General features: G+C 35.2%; 1 protein-coding gene across 3 annotated transcripts; it reads right to left on the reverse strand.

Annotated features, from left to right (window-relative positions):
* Nucleotides 1-371: 371 nt before the first annotated feature.
* On the reverse strand, nt 372-27,777 carry LOC125070498 (guanine nucleotide exchange factor subunit Rich). Of its 3 annotated transcripts, none has more exons than XM_047680391.1 (26): nt 27,483-27,777; nt 27,248-27,355; nt 27,008-27,157; nt 26,484-26,667; nt 26,161-26,294; nt 24,099-24,190; nt 23,281-23,397; nt 22,940-23,096; nt 22,007-22,120; nt 21,146-21,400; nt 20,479-20,647; nt 19,940-20,131; nt 19,528-19,688; nt 19,228-19,299; nt 8,780-9,020; nt 8,548-8,657; nt 8,177-8,404; nt 7,838-7,981; nt 7,466-7,580; nt 6,898-7,022; nt 3,415-3,554; nt 2,987-3,264; nt 2,670-2,790; nt 1,925-2,089; nt 1,346-1,534; nt 372-1,197 (listed from the first exon to the last, which is right to left on the reverse strand). In XM_047680391.1, the coding sequence occupies exons 1-26, from the start codon at nt 27,621-27,623 to the stop codon at nt 879-881; spliced, it is 4,221 nt and encodes a 1,406-aa protein (XP_047536347.1). In that variant the 5' UTR covers nt 27,624-27,777; the 3' UTR covers nt 372-878. The 3 variants fall into 3 exon arrangements, with proteins under 3 accessions (XP_047536347.1, XP_047536346.1, XP_047536348.1); XM_047680390.1 differs by having other exon boundaries at nt 3,415-3,566; XM_047680392.1 differs by having other exon boundaries at nt 966-1,197; nt 1,925-2,159; nt 3,415-3,566.
* Between the last annotated feature and the right edge of the window lie 56 nt (nt 27,778-27,833).

Below are 27,833 nucleotides of genomic sequence, written 5' to 3' on the forward strand. Positions count from 1 at the left end.
TTTTTGATGATTTTAGACCTTTAAAAATTTTATATTCAAAAATGTGAAATTAAAAACATTTTTAAGACATAGCCACCAACAGGCTGTTTTTTTAATTTAAGGTATTATCCGAGAACATACATTAAAATTTTGTATTATAATAAAGTAAAGTAAATTAGTTAATGCTCTATTTAATAGAATATTATTCATTTAAGATAAATGTAATAATATCAGCCGGGAAGACAATTCGAATTTCATTAAATTATTATTATAATATCGATTTTATCTACTTAAAAATACTTATATTAATTGCAATTAAATTTTATTATTAATAATTATTATCAATAAGTACATTCCTATTTAATCATAATAATAACACCATAGAAAATGTTAATAAATTATATTTATATTAATATGTATGAGAATTATTAATTTATATTAAAATTATTAACAGTATTTAGAATCAAAGAAAAGATAGACTAGAGATAATGACAAACATAGTAAAGTAGTAGAGAAAGACAGGTAGGATTTTTAAACGCCGCGTAAAGTTCCGAAATTAATTAGTATTTAATGAATATCATATAATTTTAATACAGGGTTAAATGTTCTACTTTTACACCCCTTTCGTGTAATACAAAACTACAATGATAAAACGTTTGATTCTTTAATTTAAGTTGAAATAATTTTCATATTTATATATATTTTTTTACTAATTAAATGCCACGCTATCTGTCTAATTTATTAATAATCCGTTGATTGCATGATTGTAAATTACGCAAATCAAAAAAATGCATTAACATTATTAATAAGTAACAAAAAAGGATGATCATATTCGTTTATCGGTTTTTGGTTAGTTTTTTAAAATTGCTTTTAATGCTATGGAGAATTTACAAAAAAAATTACATTATGGCACAATTGGAGGCCGGTTCTTCTCGTGATGGTAGTGGTGGTCTCGCCGGGACGAGAACTTCTGATTCAGGTTCTGGCATTGTGCTGGGCGAATCTTTCCTTACTGACTGCTTAGATACCTCTTGGGCCTTCTGCGGAGGGGGTAGTTTTGGTTCTTGAGGAGTCTGTTTCTGCTCGGTGAGGGAACTGGTACTAGGAGTTCTTGCACGAGATTGAGCTAAGGAGGCGCGACGTTCGCGAGCATTGATGATCGACGTAAGATAAGGGATTTGATTGCTGATTGCCATCAAGAACGGCCTGTAGCCGATGCTGAAATATAATTAAATAATTATATAAGCTAAGTAAATAATTGAGACGATACATATTTTAATTTCTGATTGAATTATGGTTTATCTACAAAAAGTCATATTCGTTTGATATGGACAATGGGCATTCAGTTGGTGTCTAATATACTGACCACTCGGCGTCGGTCCAGGCGCGCAGGTCGGCGAGCGCGGCGCGCAGGCGCAGCGCGGCCTCCAGCGACACGTCGGGCCCGCGCGCCGCGTTCACGCAGCGCAGCACGGCCAGCGCGTCCCGCAGCGCCACCGCCACCACCAGCGCCCACTCCACGCAGCTCGCCTCCGTCATCAGCTGCAGCAGGTATCTGCCGGAGGGAGAGTCGTCGTCTCGATGGAGTCGGTTTTAGATTACGCGCAACCGCAGTCGGAGCGCAGACGAGATGTACTTACATGATATAAGGTCTCGACTTTATTTTTATGAAATTATTATGTAAATCTATTATGTAAAATATCCCAAAATCTCTATATGTAACCCAATAATAATAATATTTATGAATATGATTGAACGCACGAAGTGTTCAAAGATTTAGATAAAGGCATCGTTAGCTCACTAATACAACATAAATTATGTTCCGCACCGAACCGAGCTACGGTTGTAGACAATTAAAAAAGTAGTGTATCAACACAAATCTATGAATATCAATCAAAGAGTGGAATCAGAATGACGGTGTCTCTGACAGGAGAGGAAGAGGTACCTGAGCTGCACGTGCGCGGTGTGGTCTCCGCGCTCGGCCTGGTGGTGGTGCAGGCGCTCCATGAGCGCGGCGTAGCGGCGCTCGTCGGGCGCCACGTCGGCCGCGTCGCCCGCGCCGCCCCACGCCACGCCGCCGCCCTCCGCCACGCTGCCCTCGCCCACGGAGCTGCGCACCACACTTACACTGCACACTCCGAGCCCCTCGGCCGTCGGCGATCGACGTTATAGGAATCAATCTATGCTATTATTATAAATATAAAGTCTGTCTGTCTGTAACGCTTTCATAGGGAAATCTCTGAAGTAAATTAATATGAAATTTGGTATGAATCGAGCTTGAATACCAGGTACGACCATAGACTGTTTTGTACCTATAACGTACGACCACCTTACGAGCGGGCGAAGCCGCGAGCGAAAATTAGTCGTTTATATGACGCAGTTAAAATTGTCTTTTTTTTCGATACATGTAAGAATAAACTTTTCGAGGACACTCGAACACAGAATTCTCTATTATTGAAAAGTTGACAGTTGAAAGTCAACTGTTATAAAATAAATATATTTCGCAGACAAGTTTAAACTCTAACGAAAATGAATTCATAACTTCAATCACACAAATAATTCAATCAAAACGATTTGATAGCGAATTACAAAACATATAATATAAGTAATTTTTAGATCAAACATTTAAATAAAATATAGTTTTATAATTTATCTAATATGGAAGATTAAATACAAAGTCCCGTGCGTACCTAAGCGGCGCGGGAGACAGCGGCGCGCCGGCCGCCAGCGGCAACGCGTTGCGTAGCGACAGCGACACGTAGCCGCTGTCGCCGCACAGGCTGTCGCACTCCGCCGCCGGGCTGCACGGAGCTGTCGAGGGGATACAATATTTTATAAGTCGAATTGCACGTTTGTGAATCGGAAAATGTCTAAAAACCATATGCTTAAATGGAACGATAAACTGGTAGCTTCCGAGTAACCGAAAACCGGATTTCACTAATATATTATTCCACATGTAAAAAAAGTCATATTAAAACAATAAGTTGATGTAATTTAAAGGTTAGACCTGGCACCACGCTGGTCTTCCTCTGTGGGTATTCCGTGTCGTCGGGCGCGGGGTAGGGCCAGTTGAAGTCCTCGTGCAGGCGGCGCAGACACACGACGGCCGCGTCCACGCGCGCCGCGCGCTCCCGCTCGCCCGCCAGCCACGCCACCAGGTGCAGGTCCAGCGCCGCCGCCAGCCGGCCCAGCGCCAGCAGCCGCGCCGTCGACAGCAGCAGGCGGGCGTGACGCTGGATCATCATATCGATGAAGAACTCCTCCGCCGTGCCGTTGTACGTGTCCCTGGACAAAAGATCGATCGTAGCGTACGTCGGAGTCGGAGGATTATTGTGTTAAAAACCTTAATATAATTATACAATTTTAGGAGTCTTCTACTGTATACTCACGGATGCTTAAAAGCACTCGGAGATTATTTCGGACGGACGGGTTTACCTGTCGCTCCTGGCGGGCACGGACTTCTTCCGCTTGACGGCGGCGGTGGCGGCGCTGCGGCGCGGCGCGTGCGCGGCGGGCGGCGAGGGCTCGCGCGGCGCCGCCGTCGTGCTGAAGCTGCGCCCGCGCGTGCCGCCCAGCTGCAAGCGTTCCTTGCGCATCAGAACGAGACAAAGTTGTTATCCTGCTACCGTTTTATAGTCTACGTCGTATCTCAGAACTCACGTCGACAAATGTCGAAATGGGATATTACATATTCACGAATTGTTACATTTTATTTCCTCTATCGAATAAATTGTGATTAAAAAAATATTTTAAAAATTATTTTCGTTCTATATAGAATACTTTTATATATATTTTTTATTTTTATATATATTTTATTATAGAATTCTATATGTTGTGTGTGATACATCTGGTTATTTATTGTGGAATGATGAATTCTATGTACAAGTTGACGGAGGAGCCATGGGTTCCCCAGTATCCCCCGTGGTCGCTGATTTATTCATGGAAGACCTAGAGGAGAGGGCTCTTCGCTCCGGACCAATAACACCTAGGTTTTATAAACGGTACGTAGATGACACTTTCACAATACTACCTAGTGATCTGACATCTGCATTTTTAGTACATCTCAATTCTATAAATAAAAACATTCAATTTACTATGGAATTAAAAGCAAATAATTCTTTAGCTTTTCTTGACATCCTTATTATCAGGAATCCTGACAATACATTAAGTCACCCAGTTTATAGGAAACCCACACACACCAATATATACCTCAATGGTGACTCGCACCACCACCCTAGTCAGTTAGCTACCGTTGGCAAATCTTTGTTTCAGAGAGCCCACCATCTCTGCGATGGTGAACACCTAGAGGACGAGCTACTTCAGGTCAAGCTTGCACTCCACCAGAACAAGCTGCCCGTGCCTCGCCAGCATCGCAGAAGCCGTATCAAGCCACTCACAGTTGAGCGACAACCTGCATTTCTACCATATGTGAAGGGAGTTACAGACAGGATTGGCAATATCTTGAAGCGAGCTTCGATTAAAACCATTTACAAGCCTCATAAGAAAGTGAGCCAGTTCTTGAGACCTATCAAGAGTAATATCCCTTTACAAACTGCGGGAGTATATAAACTCGAATGTGAGTGTGGTTTATCCTACATAGGTCAAACAAAGAGGTCAATAGGGTCAAGGAACATATAGGAGATGTCAAAAATAGGCGTTCTTCAAAGTCTGCAGTCTGTGAACATGCTCTGGATAAACCTAACCATTTTATTCGATTTGATAAACCACAGATCCTCGCTAGAGAACACAGATTCATTCCTAGAATGATACGCGAGGCTATTGAAATTCAAAAACATCCGAACTTCAATAGAGAAGATGGTTGGAGACTTTCTAACACTTGGGATCCACTTATTAAAAATTTAAAATCCCAAATCCAACAGACTGCAAGACCTAAAGATACAGTTAGTGCCTTCTGCGTGCAACCGGAACGCTACTCAAGATATCAATTAAGAAATCGTTGGCGGTAGTTGTAAATAATATTTCTTTTGTAATTCGAACAGACAAATGTCACCTTAGTCTGCCCGTAACCACGAACACTGCAAAGTGCTCGAAACGTCGGGATGTTAAAATAATTAATATACGCGATTAAATCCGTTAAAAACTAGTTTTATTTCAATGTGTAATAATCGCGAAAATCTAAGACAACATTAAGTAGCGTCTCTGCCTGTCTTGCTCACACTTAACGTGACTCTCTATCTCTCTGTCTCGTTCACTTATTTGCGTCCGTATGTCATAAGCGTCACTATCTGTCTCGCTCACACTTTATGGAATGCCTCTCTCCATCTTATTTAAACCACGCTGTGGTCATTAGGAACGCTTTGAGTGCACTAGAATCGTTTTTTGTAATTTCAAAGAGATTGTTGAAAACAGACTTTGTTTAACAAAAAAAAATTTTATGGCCGATCTAAGAAATAAAGGAGTAAAAGAGTAAAGGAGTAAGTGTTATACCACGTTAGAATCCTTATTAAATGCGCTAACTTTTAAAGCTGCTTGCTAAACTGCAGTAGTACATTTTTTTTTCAGGACGATCAGTCGAAGTAGAGCGAAAAATTAATTTTGAAAACTTGGTACGGTATAAAATGACATTTTCCTACAAGTTGGAGTGATCGGCACAGGGTTTAAGATCATAGGTTACATAAAGCACTATTCGGGATGACGTAAGAGAAAAAAATTGGCAAAAAGTAAATATTTGTAACAACAGGAATGAAAAAACGGTCACATGGTGTACATTTTCTGGAATAAAAGAAAAATTTCCATAACTTCAAAAATACATGACTTAAATTTTTTTTTTAATTTTTCTGATAACTGGTGTGGCATTACCTGTCAGGAAATTTCGGCTTGACGTCGACCTACGGGACACCCTGTATATCAAATTTTCATATACTCGTATAATTCTTTTTGTAAATTAAACTACTAGCTGTAGAAATTATAGTTGTAGATACCAAACGATATGTCAAATAAATAACAGCCGATATTTCTTCAGCAATTAAAATTTCCTTCCAGTTCAACATTTACACGAGTTATATTATTTACATCACTTATGCAATTTTAATTATACAATTAAAAATATTGCTCGGTAATATTTTTACGCGCTATTAGTAAATCAAAACGTTATTAATTATATGAAATATTATCATTATTACTCAATAATTACACTGAGTATATACTAACATACATTTACGTTGCTCAAGAGCATTTAATTTTGATAAATGAATATTTAAATTCGATTGTAAGTAAGGACAAAAAACGCTTCCGTATATACTTAACAGCCGGATATAATACGCTCACTTTATTTGTGGTTCTTCAGTAAATTCAAGTATTGTATTCATAGATTCCCTCTCTCCTTGGTGGTAGGGCTTTGTGGAAGCCCGTCTGGGTAGATACCACTATAATATTTAGAGAAGATTTATGTATTGCATAAATAAATCTTCCTCTTGAATCACTCCATATTTGATGAAAACCCCATTAAAATCCAATGTGTATTAAGATCCAAGCGTACAGAGGGTGGAAAGCGACTTTATTTAGAGATGGGTAGGACAGCAATCCGAAAGCACCGGAGAGGGTTCCGGTGCAAGACGACCAACATTTTGACATGTTTTCCGAAGGATGCGAGTGTTACAATTCGGGCAAAAGTGAAAATTATTGGCAGAAAAAAATAACCTCACAGTATTAAAGAGTACAAATTATATAATAACGTTAGCAACCGACGTAAATTCAATTATATTAATGCATTTACATACATAGGTATTTTAAATACTATTTTATCGTATGTAATTTGTCTGCTGATTGGTAAAAAATATTAAATGGATGTAGTACCAATTAATAACCAAAAATACTAAATTTGCTGCATTAAAAGCACGATTTAAAAAAAGGCACTTCTTTGGGTTTTTTTGGGTAAAAATTACATAATAATCGTACCTGCATACTTCCGAGTATAACGGACAAGTCTTCAGCATTCGGGCTGACGCTCTGCGACTGCACTATTTGTCCATATTTGGTCTGAACGTTTATCGAGTTTCTAGGAGAATCGACATCGTTTGGATCTGAATTATAAAAGATAATTATTAGTTAGTAACATATTATAATAAAACATTTTAAATTAAGAATAAAAAATAGATATAAGTATTAGAGAACTTAGATAGAACATGCTATGTATCTTAGTCAAAGGTTTTAGAGGAACATTTAGAATTCATAACAAGCTTTTACATGTGTCAGCATCTTTAATAAACCTGCATACAGTCCACAGAAATTGTAACAAGCCTGTCTCAGTCAACTCGCAGTGGAGTAACGTGATATACAAGTACAAATATTTTTCAGTAAATACTCCACTGGACAAAGTAGAGAGATATTCACGTACATATATAAAATCATCGCAAAAACGTTTACATTAATTCAATGTATATAAATATGTAATAAATGGTTTTATTAAATAAACTTCACAAAAATATGAATACACATATTTATATCAAATGCATTAAAAGTTTACCAATGGCTCTTAGGAAGCGCACAAGATCTCTCGCGAGGTCCCACCGCTCTTGTTGCAACGCAGTGTCTAACAATTGGGTCGCTAGCTGTCGGCTTACTGTCGAACTTTCTAGATTCTACAATGTTTATTGAACATAACAATTATGAAGACATATTAAAATAAGGTTATCATACTTATATAAATATGGATAAATTGTTATATTTTATAATTGAGTTAAATATTCAATACTGAACCTTTAGCTGCAAAAGATATACAACGTCTTAAGACAAATATTCTATGATATACAACATAATAATAATAAAAAACAACTTTATTTTCATTCTGGCACAAAAGTGGGCCGAATTTAACTTTTTTATAATGAATTCAACATACTTGTAATATGATGAGATAGGAGGCGGCTGTATCCAGCATCTTTCGTTGCAAGCACTCTTGGAAAAGTTCTTTGGGCTTGCCGGCAGCAGAGAACAAGTACGCCCATAATGCTATTTCTGTCTTCCTCGCACATTGCACCACAGTCTGATGTAATGAAAAAATATATATTTTTAACATACGAAAATATGGCGAATGTTATACTTTGACAAAATTATATTACTGACCGTTTTCATGAACTGTAACTTGAACCATATAAAAAATACAAGATTTTAAATATAATCATTAATATGTATCAGGCTTTATAGAATTATTCGAATAATCTCAAAATACGTCACAAACCTGTAAATAAACTGGGAACTCGTGCACGAATTCGATAACGCTCGGCAGCTGTGCGTCGGGTATGGGCTCCTTACTGGTGGCCTCCTCCTCCAACACCTCGTGCAGCAGCAGCTCTAGCGAGTGCGGAAAGTAAGGTAGCTGCGAGCACGAACGAGCTATCTCCCAGGCGTGATATCCCAAGTTCCGTCGAAGAAGTTGTCGAAGTATTTGGTGTAAGTATACTTGACTCTGTAGTGTATTGCGGCAGAATGGAATGAAAAAAAAAGATTAATTAAAATGGAATAAATGAAGAAATAGTAACTTAAAACCAGTCTTTGTAAGAATAGTGTTTGTAATGGAAAGGAAAAATAATATTTATATGTAAGTCATACCGTTCTGTTAATGACACAAAATGGCAGAGAAAACACTGAATTTGAGTCAGATGCATATAAAGTTGTATCATTTTCAGCACCCAAGAGTATCGCGTCGTCGAAGAGAATAGCTGAAACGAAATTTAAAAATTATTTAAATCACCAATAGATAATTAAATTACTGTTATTTAACTAATCATTTATCATACAAAATTGATTTTCCAGTTTTCATCACTGATAAGGTGTTATTTACTTAGTGGGTATATGTCCAGATGGAAAGGCAGCATTATCCTCTTAGCCATGAAAGTGTGTCGCGAAGGGTCAGTGCGTCGCGTCACCTCGCGCGGCATTAAGGGCAGCCACACGCGTGCACCAAGCGCACCGCACCATAACCATAGAGCACGCGACAGTTGCGTCTGAGCACCCGAACCGCTGCCAGACCATACGCTTTCTACGCATGAGGCTAGGACTGTCGCAGGCAGACAGCTGTATGCCTAAAACAATAAAATCAAAATAAAAAAATCTAAATATAATTTATTCAAGTCAAATCAAGGCTTTTACAGGCACTTTTGAGTCGTAATTTTACAAACTATATTAAATGAAGCTACCACCGGTTCAGAATGTAGATTCTACCGAAAAGAACCGGCCAGAAACTCAATAGTTACTCTTTTTCAACCATTAAAATATAATAGGATTATCTATACTATTATTTAAACAATAAATATATTTCTATGTGTATAATAATCTTTTCTGTTTTTAATTTTAACGAGTTATTTATATTTAAATTGAAAAAAATCTATTAATTCCTTAATCTATATATATATTCCATTGAATCATTGTGTTTAATGTATATATTAAACACAATGATTCAATGAGCTATTTTAAATGATACACAATTTGAATGTATGTTATTTTGTCCGTAACATAATATTACAATATTAAATTCTTTCATCAAATTTGAATTCGAGTTCATGGAAAACGACTGTAGACGTATAACAAAATAAACTGTGACAGTTAGCAAACTATGTCATTTCAACGTCGTTAAATCTATTTATTTACAGCTATTGCAAAATAGCTTTATCGAGATAATAAAATCAATCATTATTAAAAATGATGTAATTTATTTTCATGTACTATTAAACTATAAATCTTTGTCTATTCAAGTTCAATTAAAGAATTCAAGTGCAAGAGTTATTGGATAATACGTATGATGCTATATTAAACAAATTTAATTAATGTTATATTATCCGGCATCCGTCGCGTGCCAGCATATAGTTTTGTAAGTTCAGTTATCGACATCCTACTAAAATTGCACGCCACACGTAGATGTAATTAGAGCAAATCGTCACTTTATACATTTACGAATATTGCATCAGATCTATCACGCTTGATTAGGCTTTCTTAGTTTCAGTCATAACATACATGATAATAACACAAAATTGAACGAATATTTTACATAATGTGTTTAAATAACATTATATCTATATCATAATGGCTAATTAATGTTGAATATCAGCTTAAATTGGCTACACCGACGATTGGATCATTAGGAGGAAGTTCAGGCGCATTATTTTAACGTTTTCACTGACTGAAGGTCCTATGAAAATCAGGAAGACTGTTGCAAGCACTGGTATTCAGTATTACTGGCGGCGGTGGTCGCGCACGCGTGAAACATTCGACATCCGTTAAACGTCAGGACTCGAAGGTCTTAAGTAAGCCTATAAATGGACTAAGTACGTACTTTACAAATCAGTGCGTTTTTGACACCCAGTGGTCAGCGTGTCTCTATTACAATGAAATACTTTATCGCGGTTTGTTTGTTTTTTTTTTTAATTGTATTCCAAGTGTACGTACTGTTACAATTCGATCATATCATTCCTATCGGTGTCTTTGTTATCCTTTGCAGATAGCCTGCCTCATTGCCCTGTCGGCGTCTACCAACGCTGACGGACTTGGGGGTCTTGTTTATGCGCCAGGACACTCATCCCTAGAATACTACGTATGTTTTCATTTAAGTTTCTTTCCTTTCCATTTTCATAAAAATATTAAGTTGCAAAGTTGATATCGATGATTTTTACTTTTGTTATTTTGCAGTCATATCCTAGTTATGCTTTTGAATACGCCGTCCGAGATCCACACACGGGTGATAACAAAGCACAATGGGAAAAACGAGATGGAGATGTTGTAAGAGGTAGAGTTCCCACAAATATTCGTTATTTCTTATTCTATTTTAAAAACTTCTTTAACTTATCAAATTAAATATTTGTACGTAGGTGCATATTCGCTAGTGGAGCCCGACGGCAGTGTGCGTGTAGTTGAATACAGAGCTGATGACAAATCTGGTTTCAACGCCGTCGTCAAACGTATCGGACCCAACTTGCACCCGGTCGCTACACCTATATACAAAGCGCCTCTTCCAGTTTTAGGTTATAAATCGGAAATACCAATCTCGATTGGGCCTGTCGCTGGAATTGAGAAACTCGCTAACGCTCCACTCTTAAATGGACCATATCTTGGCGGTGGTGCAATTTCATCTGAAATCCTGTACAAAACTCCAGCGCCTGCAGTTATAAAAGAAGTAGCTCCGATCGCACCAATCATCCCTGCTCCCATCATAAAGAGCCCAATTTATTCTGCACCTTTATACGACCAATCTCTACTCCAAGCTCCAATTCTTAAAAAAGCTCCACTGCTACCCCTCCAACTGCCACAACCCATATACCCAGTATATCCATTATTAAAGGCCCCTCTTCCTGCTCTTAAATATGGACCTCTACCTAATGCTGGCCTTTATGACTTAGGTCTTTTGGGAAAAGAACTATTAAATGAAAAATTACTGTTGGACTACAAGGGATACGATGGTGCAGGATTAGATTACAAAGGTTACGCTGATATTGGATTGGGGTATAAAGGAGGATATGGTCATTAATTTATATAAAATTAGCATCTGATTCACGACAAAATAGATGAGACAAATATGCCGCTATCTATAATACTTAGATTCTATGTCTTCGGTGCAATGTTATTCACATTGCTTGATAGTAGTTGGTCAATGAAATGTAAAATATTAAACCTTAATTTATGACATAGGTTAGTCGAACATTGTATTAACACGAATAAAGCATTCACCACTGTGTGGTAATCAATACTGGTTTTATTTTTAATAGAGCAAAAATAACTTAATAAAATACAATAGCGCCTTGAATAAAATTGTATTTAATTATGTGCATAAACACTTATATAAAGATGATAATTTATGTATTAAAATTTGATGAATAGTTATGAAGATACACATCTTCGTAACTTTTTAAAGAGTTATGGATTATACAAGAGCAGAAAACTAGTAAGAAAATAACAGGTGCCGCTGGTTTTTCAGGTGTAAAATCATTGAGCTGTAGTGTTTCGACTACATATAAGTACACCACATAATATAGATCAATCATTCTACAATATCTGCACACTCCAGAAGCAGGAAGAGTTACAATATGAATCATATTATTTTGATGGTAAATTCTTATCTGAATGTTTACATTTGCCTTTCGATAGATATTTATAAAAGGCTTATTATAGGCGAAATATATTTTATATTTCGTAAGCACCCATTAAGGACATATAAAACCAAATTGTAAATAATTCATTAAAATATAATTCATATAAAAGTGTTATGAAACATTGAGTTCCTTTCTGGTTTATCTCGGTATAATCTATTCGACTCGGTTGTATCTTTACGTTAAATTACATCTTGTAGAAAGTATATTAAAAAGCTTGTTGCTTGTACTTGAATAGAATAAATGATTACTTTTTATTTTAAAAGTGAAAATTAATAGTTAACAAAAATTGTGTAAGTGACAACACGTCAGAAATATGATAGTAAACTGAAGATAACTTTGTTTTACAGGCCACAATTTTATTAGTGTTATCGGCGACAGTATGGGGAAAAGTTTTATCAGATGTCGCTGATGCTATCGTAAGTAGTACAAAATAAATATATACTTTATTTAAATTTCATAATTTTGATAGATTATTTTTTGGTGGCTATATAGTAATTGGTTTTTATTCAGCCGATAAAGTCTAAAGAAGTTATATTACCAAGCAAATAAAAAAGTTTCTGCAACTTTATCGCAGCCGTACGCTACTCAATCTCACCAAACAAAATGTTTAATATTTTCAGGATTATCCTCGTTATGCCTTCAATTACGCAATAAGCGATCCATTAACAAAGGACAATAAGGCGCAATGGGAGGAAAGAGATGGCGACCAAGTCAATGGAGCCTATTCTTTATTGGAGCCTGATGGAAATCTACGCGTCGTGGAATATTCAGCAGACGATATAAGTGGATTCAGTGCTATTGTAAAAAATCTAGCAGAACGGCTTGGCAGTACATCGCTACACAAGCCTCTGCCTTTTCCAGTGCCGCCAATTAACCCTTTAATAGATCCACACGGTTATGGATTTGGCGCATCACCACAAGCTGTAGATGTCCCAAAGGTTAAAGTCACTGGTAGCAGTCTTCCTTGGGACCGTGAGACGGGTTCCTATGGCGGTTGGGTACCAATTAATGGACCTACGCGCAAAATTCCGTTTGCGACGATATACAACAAGAAATATGTGAACGGACAATTGCACAAAATAGTGTATGGACCGATACCTTTGCCGAGTAAATCGATCATTTTAATAAAGAAAAAACACATAGATGATTAAAAGGAATACAAATGATAGTGTTAGATATCAGATTATGATACAGTGACAGTGAATGGTCTAGTCTTTATAAATGAAGCGAATGCTTTTTCTCGCAAATAGTAATTATTTTCTGTAACAATTTTGTCACTAAATGTTAAAATAGTTAATAACAGTTACAAGTGTAAAAAAATAAATTGTTTCATTACAACTAAAATTTTAATTTTTACAATGTTTTTAATTTATGATTCCTGGGATGAAAGATAAAATCTCCATATTATTTAAATTAAATCAACACAAATTACTATGCGACTAATGTGCAATTTAATGCATTTTACATTGCGTGGATGTGGTTCAATCACATTTTTCGTTTGCGTTTACTATAACGTAAACAGTAACAGATAATAAAAATATTGCATTAGAAAAATAATATTATAACGCCGATTACAAGTGGATATAATGTTAGAGTAAGGATGTTTTGAAAGTGAAAGATGATCAATTGACCAACAATTTTAATAGTTACATTAACTGATGTGCAATGTGAGAGGAACTATAGATGACACTATCGGCTGGTTACTTTAACAGCCTGTAAATTTCTCACTACTGGGCTAAGGCCTCCTCTCCCTTTGAGAAGTTTTGGAGCATATTCCACCACGCTCTCCAATGCCGGTTGGTGGATATCGGCCGGTGCGATAACACAATTTTTTTTTCTTAAAACTAACTAACTATCCTATTTACCTGATTAGGAAATTAGTAATTTTAAATTAAGTCATGATGTAGTTACAGTTTAAAAGAAATGAGACCGACACTCGTTGTAGAGTTATTCCTTCTTTGTTTCTGTGTGTCACTGGTTGCATAAACACGCTTGGAACAAGAACATTTATTAATTAATACTATATATCTCCATACAAACCTACATAGAAAAAAATTCTTAACATGATATTATATTTTGATTATTAAAAAACTTGATAATATTTAATTACGTTGTTAATAAGTTGTGAATACGTATTTTTTAATAGGCATTAATATAAAACACAAAATTTATTTATTATAAAGTAGATACATATTCGTTCTAAAGACAACTGGATTATGTTGATGATAACGTTACACGCAATGCCTTGTTTTAGTAGAGATATGGCAGAACGAGGGGATTATGAATTAATAAAATCAATATACATAATTGATCTTAGAAGAGCAAACCTCACCTTGGTATAATAAGAAAAGATATTTAGTCAGTCTGGACAAAATTTAATTAATAAAATTTTAAAATGACTGACTGACAACACACAGCCCAGACCGTTAGTTCTAACAGGATGAAATTTGGAACAGAAATTATTTAAGTAGTTGAGGGATGGAGAGTTTTTTAAAATTCATTTTCTAAGTCATTTCTGATGATAGAAATATCGAGACCGGGTTAAACGCCGATCTCTTCACTATACAATAATTTGGGTTAAGGTTCTTTAAAAAATGATCCGCTAAGATGGTGAAACTTACGATGAAAGTTTGTATGGCAGGTTGTCACTTTTTATATGACATAAAGAAAATTAAAGTTCAAGTAAAAAACATTGATAAATAAGGCATATTACTCAATCAAGATTATATTAAAAATAAAAAAGTGTGGTTACAGTATATTTTTATTTCTAGGCAGTATATAAAAAATATTTGGATTTTATTGATATACTCAGTAAAGGTGGAAAAGAGTAACTGATAAGTTTCTTGCTGGTTCTTCTCGGTAGAATCTACTTGACGAACCGGTGACAGTTTTACATTTAATTCAACACGTTAACATGACGATTCAAAAGTGCTTTTATGAGCCAAGTTAAAAAAAGAATATTTAGATTTTGATTGGTTTTAGAAATTAAAAAAGCGTTATTAAGATTTACGTTTATGAGTAAAGGTCAATTAAAAGTGCGAATTTCGAAAATAACGTTGAGCGGATATCCATTCGTCCATTCACTTACGAACAAGCTATAAATCAAAATATTCTTAGATGAAAATGCCTTTGCAAATATTTTTATTTTAATTTAAACCAAATCTATCCAACGACATAGACGTACAGCTACTACACTCGGCTGCTCATTCTATAACGTTTCTTAGTTCTCAATTACTGTGGTATATTTTATTTTCAAATCAAAACTAGATCATTAATCAGTTGGATTCATAAATGGTTCTTGTATGTCGTCACCTGTATACGAATTAGTAAATGCATTGAATTTTGAAATACGATTTATAGCGTCCATAAATTTATGAGCTATTAAACATGAGAGCCAAGGTTTCATTTTCTGTCATTTTACTCGTTTCTGGATATTGTCCTCTATGATGAAACTTCTGATATGGTGCTATAGGATTAATTTTGGTTTGACGTTAAAAATAATTATATTACATAGATTTTCTCAAAGATCTCCTCTCTTTTTCATTGGCTTTTTTATATATTTTTTAATACCCACATAAACGAGGGCTCCTATTTATTTTATTACTCGTTTATCTTAATTGCTATTTTTATTGGCATCTATTTCATAGTACCTAACAATAACATGTACAATGTACAATAAAAACCACCAGACTTTAGACATTAATAATGTGTAATATTCAAAGATTTGTAGATGGAGCCCCATTTTTTTATATAAGTGCGGTGTAATGTAAAATGATTATTATTTTCAAGAACATATATACTTTACAATAAGTATGAGGTAGCGCAGGATGTAAACGATTGCGTCTACAAAGATATGCACGACTGAGCTGAGGGTAGAACTTGTTGATTATTCTAATTAGAAAAGTGTTCTAATTACATGCATTAATGTCATTTGAATAATTAGGCAAAATCGTATAGTACTGACATAGTAATTTTTTGTGTAACCAAATTTAAATAATATCTATTTTGCCGAACGTGTTATGCACTTTTAATTGTGAACGAGGGAACATAGCTGACCAAGCTGAAATCAAACGATCCGTAGAAAATAGGAGGTTCTGACAAAAACCGGAGTGCGACTTGGTCGAATAATTAGTGTGGTATAAATATACTGGTATGCGATGTCATAGGCACAGTGCACTTCGTTTGCTTACAGGAATACATCGTCAGAAAAATGAATTCATTTTTGGTGGTAAATGTCAAAAAATCCATAAATTTTGATTATATTTAATTATTACAGCGAGTTTAACTTTTTTCTTGATTATTTGTTATGATAGAATAGAAATAAATAATAAATATTTTTTACGATTTATTTTAGGTGTCCTGCTTATTTGCGTTCAGCGCGGTTGCGGTAGCCAATCCGCCTGCTCTTCTATCCTACGCCGAAGTTGGGAGCATTGTAAGTTCTATTTATATTTAAATTAAAAACGCATTAAAAATTAGTGACAGTAGAAGTTTTAAAGATCTAATTTTACATTGAACGTGTTCTACGCTATAGAAGCAATATTTATTAAGTTATTTTTAATAACCGCTGTGGCGAATTTTTGTATTAAGGAATATGGTGCAATAATTAAGAGATAACTTACTATATAAATCACTATTTGACAAACAAGATATATAAAAATATAATTATATTTCAAGCAAAAATTGTAAGTATGTAAAAATGTCTTTTTCTAAAAATAAAATAAAGTTTAATAATACTAGGGGGGCTTCAAATTACGAAACAGACAGCTTTAGTGGACTTAATATTATAAATAAACAAGCGTTTCTTGTTACAGCCAAACTCCAATTATGAATTTAATTACGCGGTAAATGATCCATCAACCGGAGACAACAAAGCCCAGTGGGAAACTCGCGACGGCGATGTCGTTCGAGGAGCCTACTCATTGGTGGAGCCCGATGGCAACGTGAGGATTGTGGAGTACACCGCGGACGCAGTCCGGGGATTCAATGCTGTCGTTAAGAGGACGGGACCGAATGTACATTCTGTGTCAGTGCCCGTAGCATCGCAAATAGCCATCTCTAAACCGATCGTTGAGCATGTCGCTCCTGTCCAACAAGTACCAGTTGCGAATTATGAACCCATTGAAGACATCGCTCCGATCGATCATTCGGCTTACGGGCCAATTGATGACTACGGTCATGACGAGCAAATCGGTCACTATGACAACTACGGTCCATTAGTTGACATCGCACCTATAGCCACGCCAATAGTTGAATCAGAACCGATTATTGCACCAATTAAGAACTATGACTACTATCCGCTTCCGGCCGCTCCATGGGTGTCACTCAGCGGTTCAAGTTACGGTTCTAAGGGTAACATAGTCCGCAGATGGGCCGCTGGTCCGATTTCATTAGATGGAAAAACGCTGACAATCAAAACTAAGAACTGAGGTAGAATAAGTTTTAATTAAAATTAGCTATAATATTATGCTATAAAGACTTCTATGTGTATAGGTAACCTTTTAAGTTACTCACGGCGCTAGTGTATTCTTGCATACATGAATGTTAAATGCAATAATACACGTAGGTCATTAGAAGTTAAGCTGACTGATTGTATCTCCGTAGCAATGAAGTGTACCTGAATTTTTGTACTTTTGCCACTGTAAATAAATAATTTCATTTAAGAAATTAAATATTTTTTTTTTAGTAATCATTTATTTTATTCCTGTTTCTGTCTCTTTCGGCTTTTGGACAATGCAAGACAATGCAAGTTCAAGAACTTGAAGAAAGAGACAAACCTATATAACTTTCAATAATATTTTACTTAAATTTATCGAAATGCATGTTACATTTAGATAATTGCTCATAGAGATTTGTAAATAATAATTGTGTAGAGTTAGATGAATCATTACTTTATGCTTTAGTCTGTGAGTTTTCTAAGCGAGTTGAAATATGTTAGCTTAATCAATATCAGCTCGCTGCTACAAGAAAACTTAATATACCTAATATTCGCATTGTTTTTTTAAGGTATGCTTGCGTGTCATAACCCACTTCATTATGAAGATAAGAACAGTTAAAAAAACAATAATAATATAATTAAATTAACAAATAATAATTGGTAGTGCAATTAATAAAGGGAAGTGATACGTGAAATAACCCCCAATTAGTTGGATATTACAGCATTTACGTAACAGAGCGATCAAAGTAAACATAAGCAACACGTTATATAACAATAGTCGACATTTCGTAAAATAGTGCACTGATTACGATGCACTTTAAATCGATAATTACATTTTTCATATGTTTGTAAGCTGTATAAAGAAATATAATTATGCAGTTACCTCAAAGAAATTAAGAATTACAAATGTCACACCAATTATGAAAATGGAATAGATAAATTATATAAATAGACCGCATAGGACCTTATCGTTATACATACGAGTACACTCTTTTCATTTGTTTAATTATAAAACGCCACCAGTTTAACGTTAACATCGGTTGTGAATTTTTGAACATTGTTGCAAACAACATCGGTGCTTTAAATAATTAAATAGCCCTTACATCGGCAATGCGCCATCAACCTTGTGAACAAGTTGGTATGTCACCTGTGCTTGAAGTTGCACTGGCTCACTCTTCCTACAAACCAAAACATAACAACCCTAAGTCTTCTTGTTTGGGGAAGAATTTTTGTGGTCTACCTAACCAGACCGGCTTGCACAGAATCCTATCCAAGTGTTGCTATCAGATTAAAATTATTTTTCCATCAACTAAACTCGAAAGATAGGTATCTTACACCAATTCTCTCATTTTTAAGCCTCATTGACCTTCTCTAGGTCACAACTCACTTATCAATAAACAATCTCGTAAGTCATAATTTTGAACGCCAAATGAAAATGTTTTGAATGCTAGCAACATTGGTTTCAATATTAGTTATAAACTAAGTTCACACCAATATGGTAGATGACATTAAATTATTTTTATATTTATATTCTTTGGTACACCATATTAAACGAGTACAGAAAATACTTACATTTCCTCCATTAATACATTTAGATGAGTGAATTTGTAAATGGAATATTTTTTCGCTATTCCTTTGCTTAGAATTATATAAAATTATAACTTATATACTATTTTTATACTTTGCTTAGAATTATATAAAATTATAACTTACCGGATTATTGTCTTCGTCTACATCATATTCTTCTCTTTGCACCATCATTAACTTTCCACTTGCATTGATTACCTAGAGATAAATAAATCATAATCAATATGCAGTGGGACTTTATGCGACGGACTATATGTAGTCTAAATATTGTTACTCAATTTATTACTTAAATTATTAATTTATTACATCAAATTGAACTAGTACTGAAGGAAGGAGCCACATAGAGTGAGTTCTGACTAGACGGATCTTAAATTACCTACCTGACCTACCCACTATCCGTATACCTAGCGCTTTACGAGGGCGTACCAGCGAGTCGGGCGCGGCGGGCGGGCCGGCGCGCGCGCTGCGGGCGAGGTGCGCGGGCGGCGCGTCCTGCAGGCGGCACAGCGACGCCGACACCACGCAGGCCGGGTGCGACAGCGCCGATATGTCCACCGCCTGCACGCACCGCACCTCCACGTTCCCGCCTGCGGCCACCGGGTGCTTACTTTACATGCACGTCGACCTCGATTGTGTGTTTTACTAACTTTTTTACTATTATCATAATATTAGCTATTGAAATAATAGGTACAAAAAAATATGAATTTTATGTGAAATAGTTCACAGATATATGATAAAAAAAAGTAACAGCCTTTCCGAGTGCAAGGCCTCTAAACTTCATGGGTTTATAGACCATAATTAAAAACAACATTTGTTTTTTCTTTATTTGTATACTAACTGTTATCGATCCTGTTCAGTTCGTATATGGTGACGAGTGCATCCGCACCGAACACTACGAGTTGGTCGTCGAGAATGTCCAGCACGAACACCTGCGCCTGCACGCGAACTATCTTCGCGAACTTATTGTCAAGTTTTGCGTCTCGCGGGTAGAACCGAATCTCGTCGTGTCCGTCCGTTATACTGTAACATCCTGCATAAATACCAGCATCGCTGTTATTCTAGGTCCTAAAGATTATCATTTTTATGGATACACAAGAAAATAATAAAACCTTTAATGTCACACTCTTAAATATGGTTTTCTCTCCTACTGTGTAGAAAATTTGATATAGAAAATTTCACAACGCTTTCTCACTGCAAATCGTATCTACATGTGATACAGTTCATCCGACTCGTGCAAGTTTCATCTCAATGTTATCGTAATAGTATTAGTTAAAAATAATTTTCGGCCTCTCGTTTTGAACCGGGGACCTTATGTTGAGACCTACGTTCTTACTAAAACACATCAAGCATAACATGCGTGTCCACTGTCTCACTCACCGGCGACGATGTAGTCCCGCCACCAGAGCACGCCGGCGGCGACGACGAAGTCTCGCTCGTGCGCCTCGTTGCCGAACAGCTTCCAGCGCCGCGCGGCGCAGCTGTAGTGCGCCAGCCCCGCGCGCCCCGCCACGCACACGTGCTGCCCGCTGCTGTCCACCGCGCTGAACTGACACACACGCGAGACCGTTGGCGATACACCACACACCCGCCCCGAACACGAGGCTACCGAATACCAGCTACTCACTAGCTTCCTATCCCGACCTCGTACTCGTATAAAAATCCGTTCGGCCAATTCCAATTCAATGAACATACACACGGTCGAACTCGCATTCGAACATACATAAGACCGTTCGAATGCGAGTTTTCTATTAGCTATTATATGATAGTCAAACGTAACGCAACGTAATTGAGAATTTCATAAATAAACAGAGTGATTAAAGAGGAAGGTTTAGGTTTACTAATCGCTACGGTTTCGTATGAATGTGGCATAAATGTGACGACAATTGTCGTATATTTAAAAAAAGTGAAGTGTAAAACCATATGTTTAAATTCTACACGTGACAAATTATGATTCAAATGTGCTGTTATAAGCTTACTTGAATGAAGAATGTTTTGGTTATAATATTTAATGATAACAATAAATGCCACTGTGTGTAACACTTACCCGCAACGGCCAATTAGTAGCAATATACGTAGCCGGCAGCTGCAATACTATCCACTGTTTCCTGCACTCGTTATCATCCACGAACTCCTTGTACTTGGTACTGCTGTCGTACTCCAGCGGATGGTCTTGGCCGTTCTCTTGGAACGCGTCCGATGACGAATCGATTATTGGTATCTTCGTTCGACGGGTAAGATTATCTTCTAAATTAACGTATAATTTGTCGTCAGCTTGTAGGTATAGATGCCTTTGGTTGCTCTAAAAGAAGCATTCATTGTATTTAAAATATAAGTAGTCTAGAATTTACACCAACGTATTGGTACAAAATTGGGAAATTAATTTAAATTAGCTATGGTTACATAAGAAAAGAAAATATATGTACATATATAGTTTAAAAGAGCTGACTGGCTGAATTTTGGTGTAATAGAGAATGAATAAACGAACGAAAATCCACTATACAAAAATCTGAAACGAATATAACCATGCTCGTATCTTTAGTATCAAGCAGTGGGACAATTCTACTACAGAAATTGGCACTTAATCGCAATCGAAGCGGGACGTAATCGTTGCCGTTTAACAGTTTTCTTAATTTAAACTTAACTATCCAAAATTGACATAAAGTTCATCATTCAATTCTGACATCATATCTGTTTGGTCCCGATCCTATAGATATAGAAGAGTCGAAGTTCGATTGTATTTGTACCGAACGTATCGTAATCGTCATAAATCAGTAGAATTGGCTCCAAGGTCTATCAATATACCAAACAGGGGTGGAGATAACTTTTTAAAAGTAATGTTATAATAAATTATTGAATAGATAGTTTATGCCCTAATAATGTAGTGAGTAGGAACAAATAATATTACCATGCAAGGATTGACACTGAGTGGACTCTTCACGAAGTCCATCTGAATAAGATTTGATTTCGCTTCTTCTTCGACTTTTACCATCCACAACTGGTAACCTTCCGTTGCCCATTCCTGTAAATTAACAATTCGTATTTCCATTATAAGTATGTCATAAATAAAGTAACTTTAAAATTATTTCTGGTATTTATTCATATAATAACTACCAGAAAGAAAATATTGACCAAAGCTGGTCATAAGAATATTTTGAAATAAAACGCCAGGTCATATCAATTGTAAGTAAGCCCATAAGTATCGCTAGCAACAACTTAAATTGAAAACTCCTAAAGTTTATTTTTGCATTGTGTTAATTTATCGTATATTACAAACAAAAACAAAATTAGTATTAAAAGGAGAGATGTGCTGAGTGCTCGAAGGGAGAGGAGGCCAGTGGGAAAATTTACAGGCTGCTAATGCTAATGCTAATTGGCTTGAGATTTGAAAAGAAAAGAAAAATACTTGTAAGTGGACTAGAAGACGCGTAACTACGCAGAAGAAGAGGAATTCATTCCCCCATTCTTATTTTTTCATATTTTTAAAACATACTTCGTTCAAATTTCATGCCTAACCTACCTATAATAGTAAACTTTTCTAAGAATAAAAAAAAAAACAAGTATCTTAGAAAAACATTCTAAAATTTTCCAAAAAATCAATCCTGATATCATTTGGAATACACAATATTTTTACTTAATATTTTCAATTCAAATATTCTGATGGAAAATAATTTTAGGGTTTTATAAATCTGGTCTCGGGGTGACTCAGTACAAAAAAAAGTACTCGACGGAGCACGACATCAACTGCGGTTGTATTAATTGACTGAGATGACTAAAAATACAGATGCGGAGCCTGATGACGAGACGGCCGTGACGAGTGCGAGGCCGGCAGAGGCCGTACCATGCTGGAGACGACGAGCGGGTTGTGTCGCGCGAGGTCCTGGCTGAGGCCGTAGTCCCACGCCAGCGAGCACATGAGCAGCGCGCCGAACGTGCTCCACACCGACACGCCGCCGCGCTCCCAGCTCGCCGCCACCGCGCGACCCTCGCCGCTCCATCTGCGCGGGGGGGGGGGGGAGGGTCAAGGGGTCAACTTTTATAATTATATCTTATTCGTCGTATTCAGCATAAAATCTAGTTCGTTAATATATTTTTGGACGTAGTTACAATGTAAATTCGATTCGTCTTCTAAAGCTCGAGCTGATAAAATATTCATGCGCTACCTATGAGGTTACGACTTACCTCATACATTTAACGGGTCCCGGGTCCCCGGGGAAGTCCTTGGAACTGAGGACCATCGTATGTGACAACTCTAAACCACCTGTCGCCTCGTCTATCGTGAAGACGTCAATCTGTGAACTATAAAATAAACCCATTTTATTATCAAAACAATTATAAAAAAAATAAAGAAATGATCCTTATTCCAAAGTAGGAAGAGCTTATTCCATAATATGAGATTAAAAACAGATTAATGGGGCATGCCAACATTTTAAACAGACACTTTTAAAATCTATCTTCAATGTCAGTACTTAAAAAACTGAACACGAAACTGGTTAAATTAAGAAAACTAATTAATCAGCTGCGATTAAACCATGGTGAAGAAATTGATATATTTCAAAACAGCAACTTATTATATATTTTAACAATAGAACGAGCTGTTTTATACGATCACATGTACATACATGTGCAATATTAATATCCATAATATAATAATAATAGTAGATCCATGAAAATGACATTAATTTGGGAATATTAAATAAAGGTTTACATGATCGCATTGAATCTTTGTTACATACAGCACGAATATAATATATTATTTTTGATTGAATTGGCCATTTGTGATGTATTTCCAATTGACGGGCGTATCATGAATAACGTATCCACGCCGATAAGGCTGTCCCTTGGTCAATAATTCAACTAGAATCCTACTTAATACAAAATAATTCATTTGATTGCACAAATAATGAATATTAGGACCCCAAGCACAAAAATCGTCTATGCTATAAGATATCTGTTTTGGGTGTGTATGCAAGAAACTCGGTAAATAAACGAATACTCACTTCTTTCTACCAATAGCGATGAGTCTGAATTTATGGTTGACTCGTACGCACGTCGCATCATCAATCCCTTGTGCCCAAATACCTTGTACTGCCTAGAAGAAAAAATATGCGAATTACAAGACAACTTTTCAACGTAGCCAATAGGAGAATATTTATAGCAATGGAAATTTATTACGAATTATACAGCCTAGCGAAAACTGAATTATATCTGTTTCAACACACACAGAAGTAAATTTAATGTTTGCAGAATAGAACGAGTTGATATTCATATCTAATTGACTGCACTCTAAATTTTACGACCATTTAAAAGTGTTTATGTAACATACAAATATGTAATGAATGAAAAAATGTATGTGTGTAGATATAAATTATGTATATAATATACTAAGAAAACCCGACAGGTTTACTCTACCCGTAGGTCATATGTATATTAAATATATATCTTACTAATCTATCCACCATCCACCCGAGTGTAAGTTGCGGATTGACATCCGCGGTACATTTATCCGTGATAGAAAGTCTACATTTATAACAAAAAAATTCGCGAATCCATAGTGAATATCATAGATTGTTCAAGCGCTCGATCAATAATATTGCGTCTTACGCCCAAAAATATTTGTGTTTCAAATATTCATTATTTATCTTTATTCCTTTTGTAGATGGAATAGGCTACAGTAACGTGGAAGTTAGAAATTATAAATATTAAAAAAGGCACAATTACTCCTTTTTTAAAACATAGCTATAAAGTATAATATTATATGTTTAAAATAAAAAATCACTTAGTAAAAACGAGCCAAATGTCTAATATTATGTTTCACAAAAACTCTAGCTGCATACATGACTAGCAATATATTACAATAATTACTCACTCTGGACATAGATTTATAGTACTTCAAAATAAATATAATTATGCATCGGTTACCATCGTATTTACGACCAACCATCGAGACCAAATATAATGTAGAGTTGCTCTTACCAAATTGTCATAATCATTAATTCGAAATTCGATTTAAAATACGAAAATTAAAAATCTTTCTTTAACAAATTAAGCACATTGAGGGGTTACATCTACTATGTTTGTCCCGCTCATACTGCTTGCAACTATTGCTGTTTTTAAAAATGCCTTACAATTTCGAGAAAAAGGTAAAATTGCATGTGTTTTGATGTGATATATATTTTCTCTCGCTGTCCACGCATTACACGTGGGAGAGGTTTTGTGAAAAGATACGGATATATGTATGTAAAAAGAAAATGCGGAAGCACGCGAATTTTTGATTTGACAAATAAACGCGCGCGGTTTCAGAATCTGCAGTCAGATAGTACCGACTCATTTTCAAAGAGGATGTAATATTAATGTTTCTTATTACCTATGTGAGATGTCAGATTTTACAAATCATATGCGACTACTGTAAGGCTCGTTTTTTTAGGATCAAATTATTTTTCCCATAAGATAAGATATTTTAAAGTTTCCTTTGTTTATGTTGTTGATACACAATATTTATTCTGAAGAACTATAGATAGCAATTCATTTATACATAAGCATCTTACCGTTAAATCCGTTGATAAACAGATCTAGGATAGTAAACTGGTTTAAAGATAATGTCAAATATCCACAGAAGATTACTTTATATTACAGTATTCATTCATAGACTATGTATTTTATCAATCAATACCAAATGTAAAGTTAAAAACAAATGTTTTAATATGAAATTCACTCATCAGAATTCATGAATCAGCACTAACTAATTAATAGTTGGATAGCTATAGTCGGCAGAGTTAATAAATGTGTCTTGATGTGCTTGTAAGGCATTATGTCCTGTGCTTGAATTATTTCCGGTAGCGTCAAATTTGCCTTCCCATCGGTTTATGAGAGTGAGAAATGTACACTTGTGCACTATAATACATCTGCACAGGTGGCTAGTCTCCAAACCCGAAAATGCTCAGGCAACACCATTACATTTAAAATTATATTATAAATTTAAATTAAACAATTACTTTTACTAATAATTATATTATTAAAATCATTATAAGGTTGTTAATTATCTCTGAAGCAAATACTTACATTTGGATCGAACTTGAGATTTGGTGCTGTAAGATAGGCAGCTCTTCCATCATTCAATGTTATGCCGAAACCACAAACTAGTGGAGAGTACTCAATATCATTAACATGTGTGTTGTCTTCCAATATTGGTTCCGCTGAAAATAAAATATTGTTCCAATGATAAAAAAATTATATAATTTTAGGTATTATCTGAATGAAATAACGCCTTTTGTTATGATTCAAAATAAAAATATTAAATATATTCATTTCTTAATATTTATTAACATAGATATCTTTTATTGAAAGAACATATAATCAATTGAATGGAAATAACAAACACTAACCTTTAGAAACTTGCTGATTTATAGAAAAAGGTATTCGACCAAGATCAAGACAATAGTCTCTATTCTGGCTTCCATCCCAGCGATATCGAAGTAAATGTGCTCGTGTTGTGCACACAAGTATTTCTGTTCCAGATATACAACACATCCTAGTTATCTGTCCATCCCACACAAGGATTTCTTTAAACTAAAAATAAATTAATAATAATTTAATATTCTCATATTCCAATTTCAAATAACTGGTATATATATTTATGAAATATATTGAATATATTTTATTTATTTTTATCAATTTCACATCAAATTTCATTTCACATTAGTAATATGTGTTCTGGGTGCTATTCCTTATTATATAAGCTTAACTATAAACAAATCTTTCCTAACAAACATTTAGATTGTATATTTTATATATATATATATATATATATTTAATGTTTGAAACATATGAAAAAATATTTGGAACTACAATTCGCTTTTTCTCATACATCTTATAAATCTAAAATACTCCCAAAAAATATTTAACTTACTAAGGTAATCTTCAATGATGGTATAACTTCCTTAACAAATAATTCTGCAGAGTCCCTTCGAAGACTAGCTGTAGGTGGGTCACATTGTTGATACGCAGTATGGTCATTCTGTGATTCTACATTGTATAAAATCAAATGTCCTTCTGAAGTCTGTAATAATTTAATAAAAAAATATATATGTTATGATATGTTATAAATATTAATGTTAAGGAAAACAAATATAAATATTTTTGCACATACAGAAATACAAATCATAGATGAATCTGGTTTCCATTCCACACACACATTGACACCAAGTCTTTGTAGAGATTCTGCACTCCTCTTATGATACACTACAGGTACAGTTGGCTGGAATAATAAGTAATAATACATTGTTTCATAATTTAATATATTACTATTGATGAAAACTAGATGTTTTACCAGTAAATGATTGATATTTAGTACATATTATAATTATTTTAAAAAAATTGCATACCTTACAAAACCAGATTGCTAAACTTTCATCACATAAAGAAGCAAACAGGACTTTATCTCGGTTAGACACTATTTGCTTAATTAACTGAGTATCAGTTCCTAAGTTTTTTAGAACTTTTGGCCATCCTATGGGAAAATACATCTTGAATTATCATTGGATTCTAGTGTTGTGGTTGGTAATTCACAAAATATTCAATAACTCTATGGAAATTCATTAACTCATATTAAAAGTTATCGTTATTTAAATATAAATAAATATTTATAATTTTTTTCCAATATTCGTTTCATCTGTTTCGTCAACACTTTGTTAGTTTGACAATATGACTTTGACAACTAGAAGTAAAGATATTAT

Source organism: Vanessa atalanta, chromosome 17 (assembly GCF_905147765.1).
Source record: "Vanessa atalanta chromosome 17, ilVanAtal1.2, whole genome shotgun sequence".
Lineage (NCBI taxonomy): Eukaryota > Metazoa > Arthropoda > Insecta > Lepidoptera > Nymphalidae > Vanessa > Vanessa atalanta.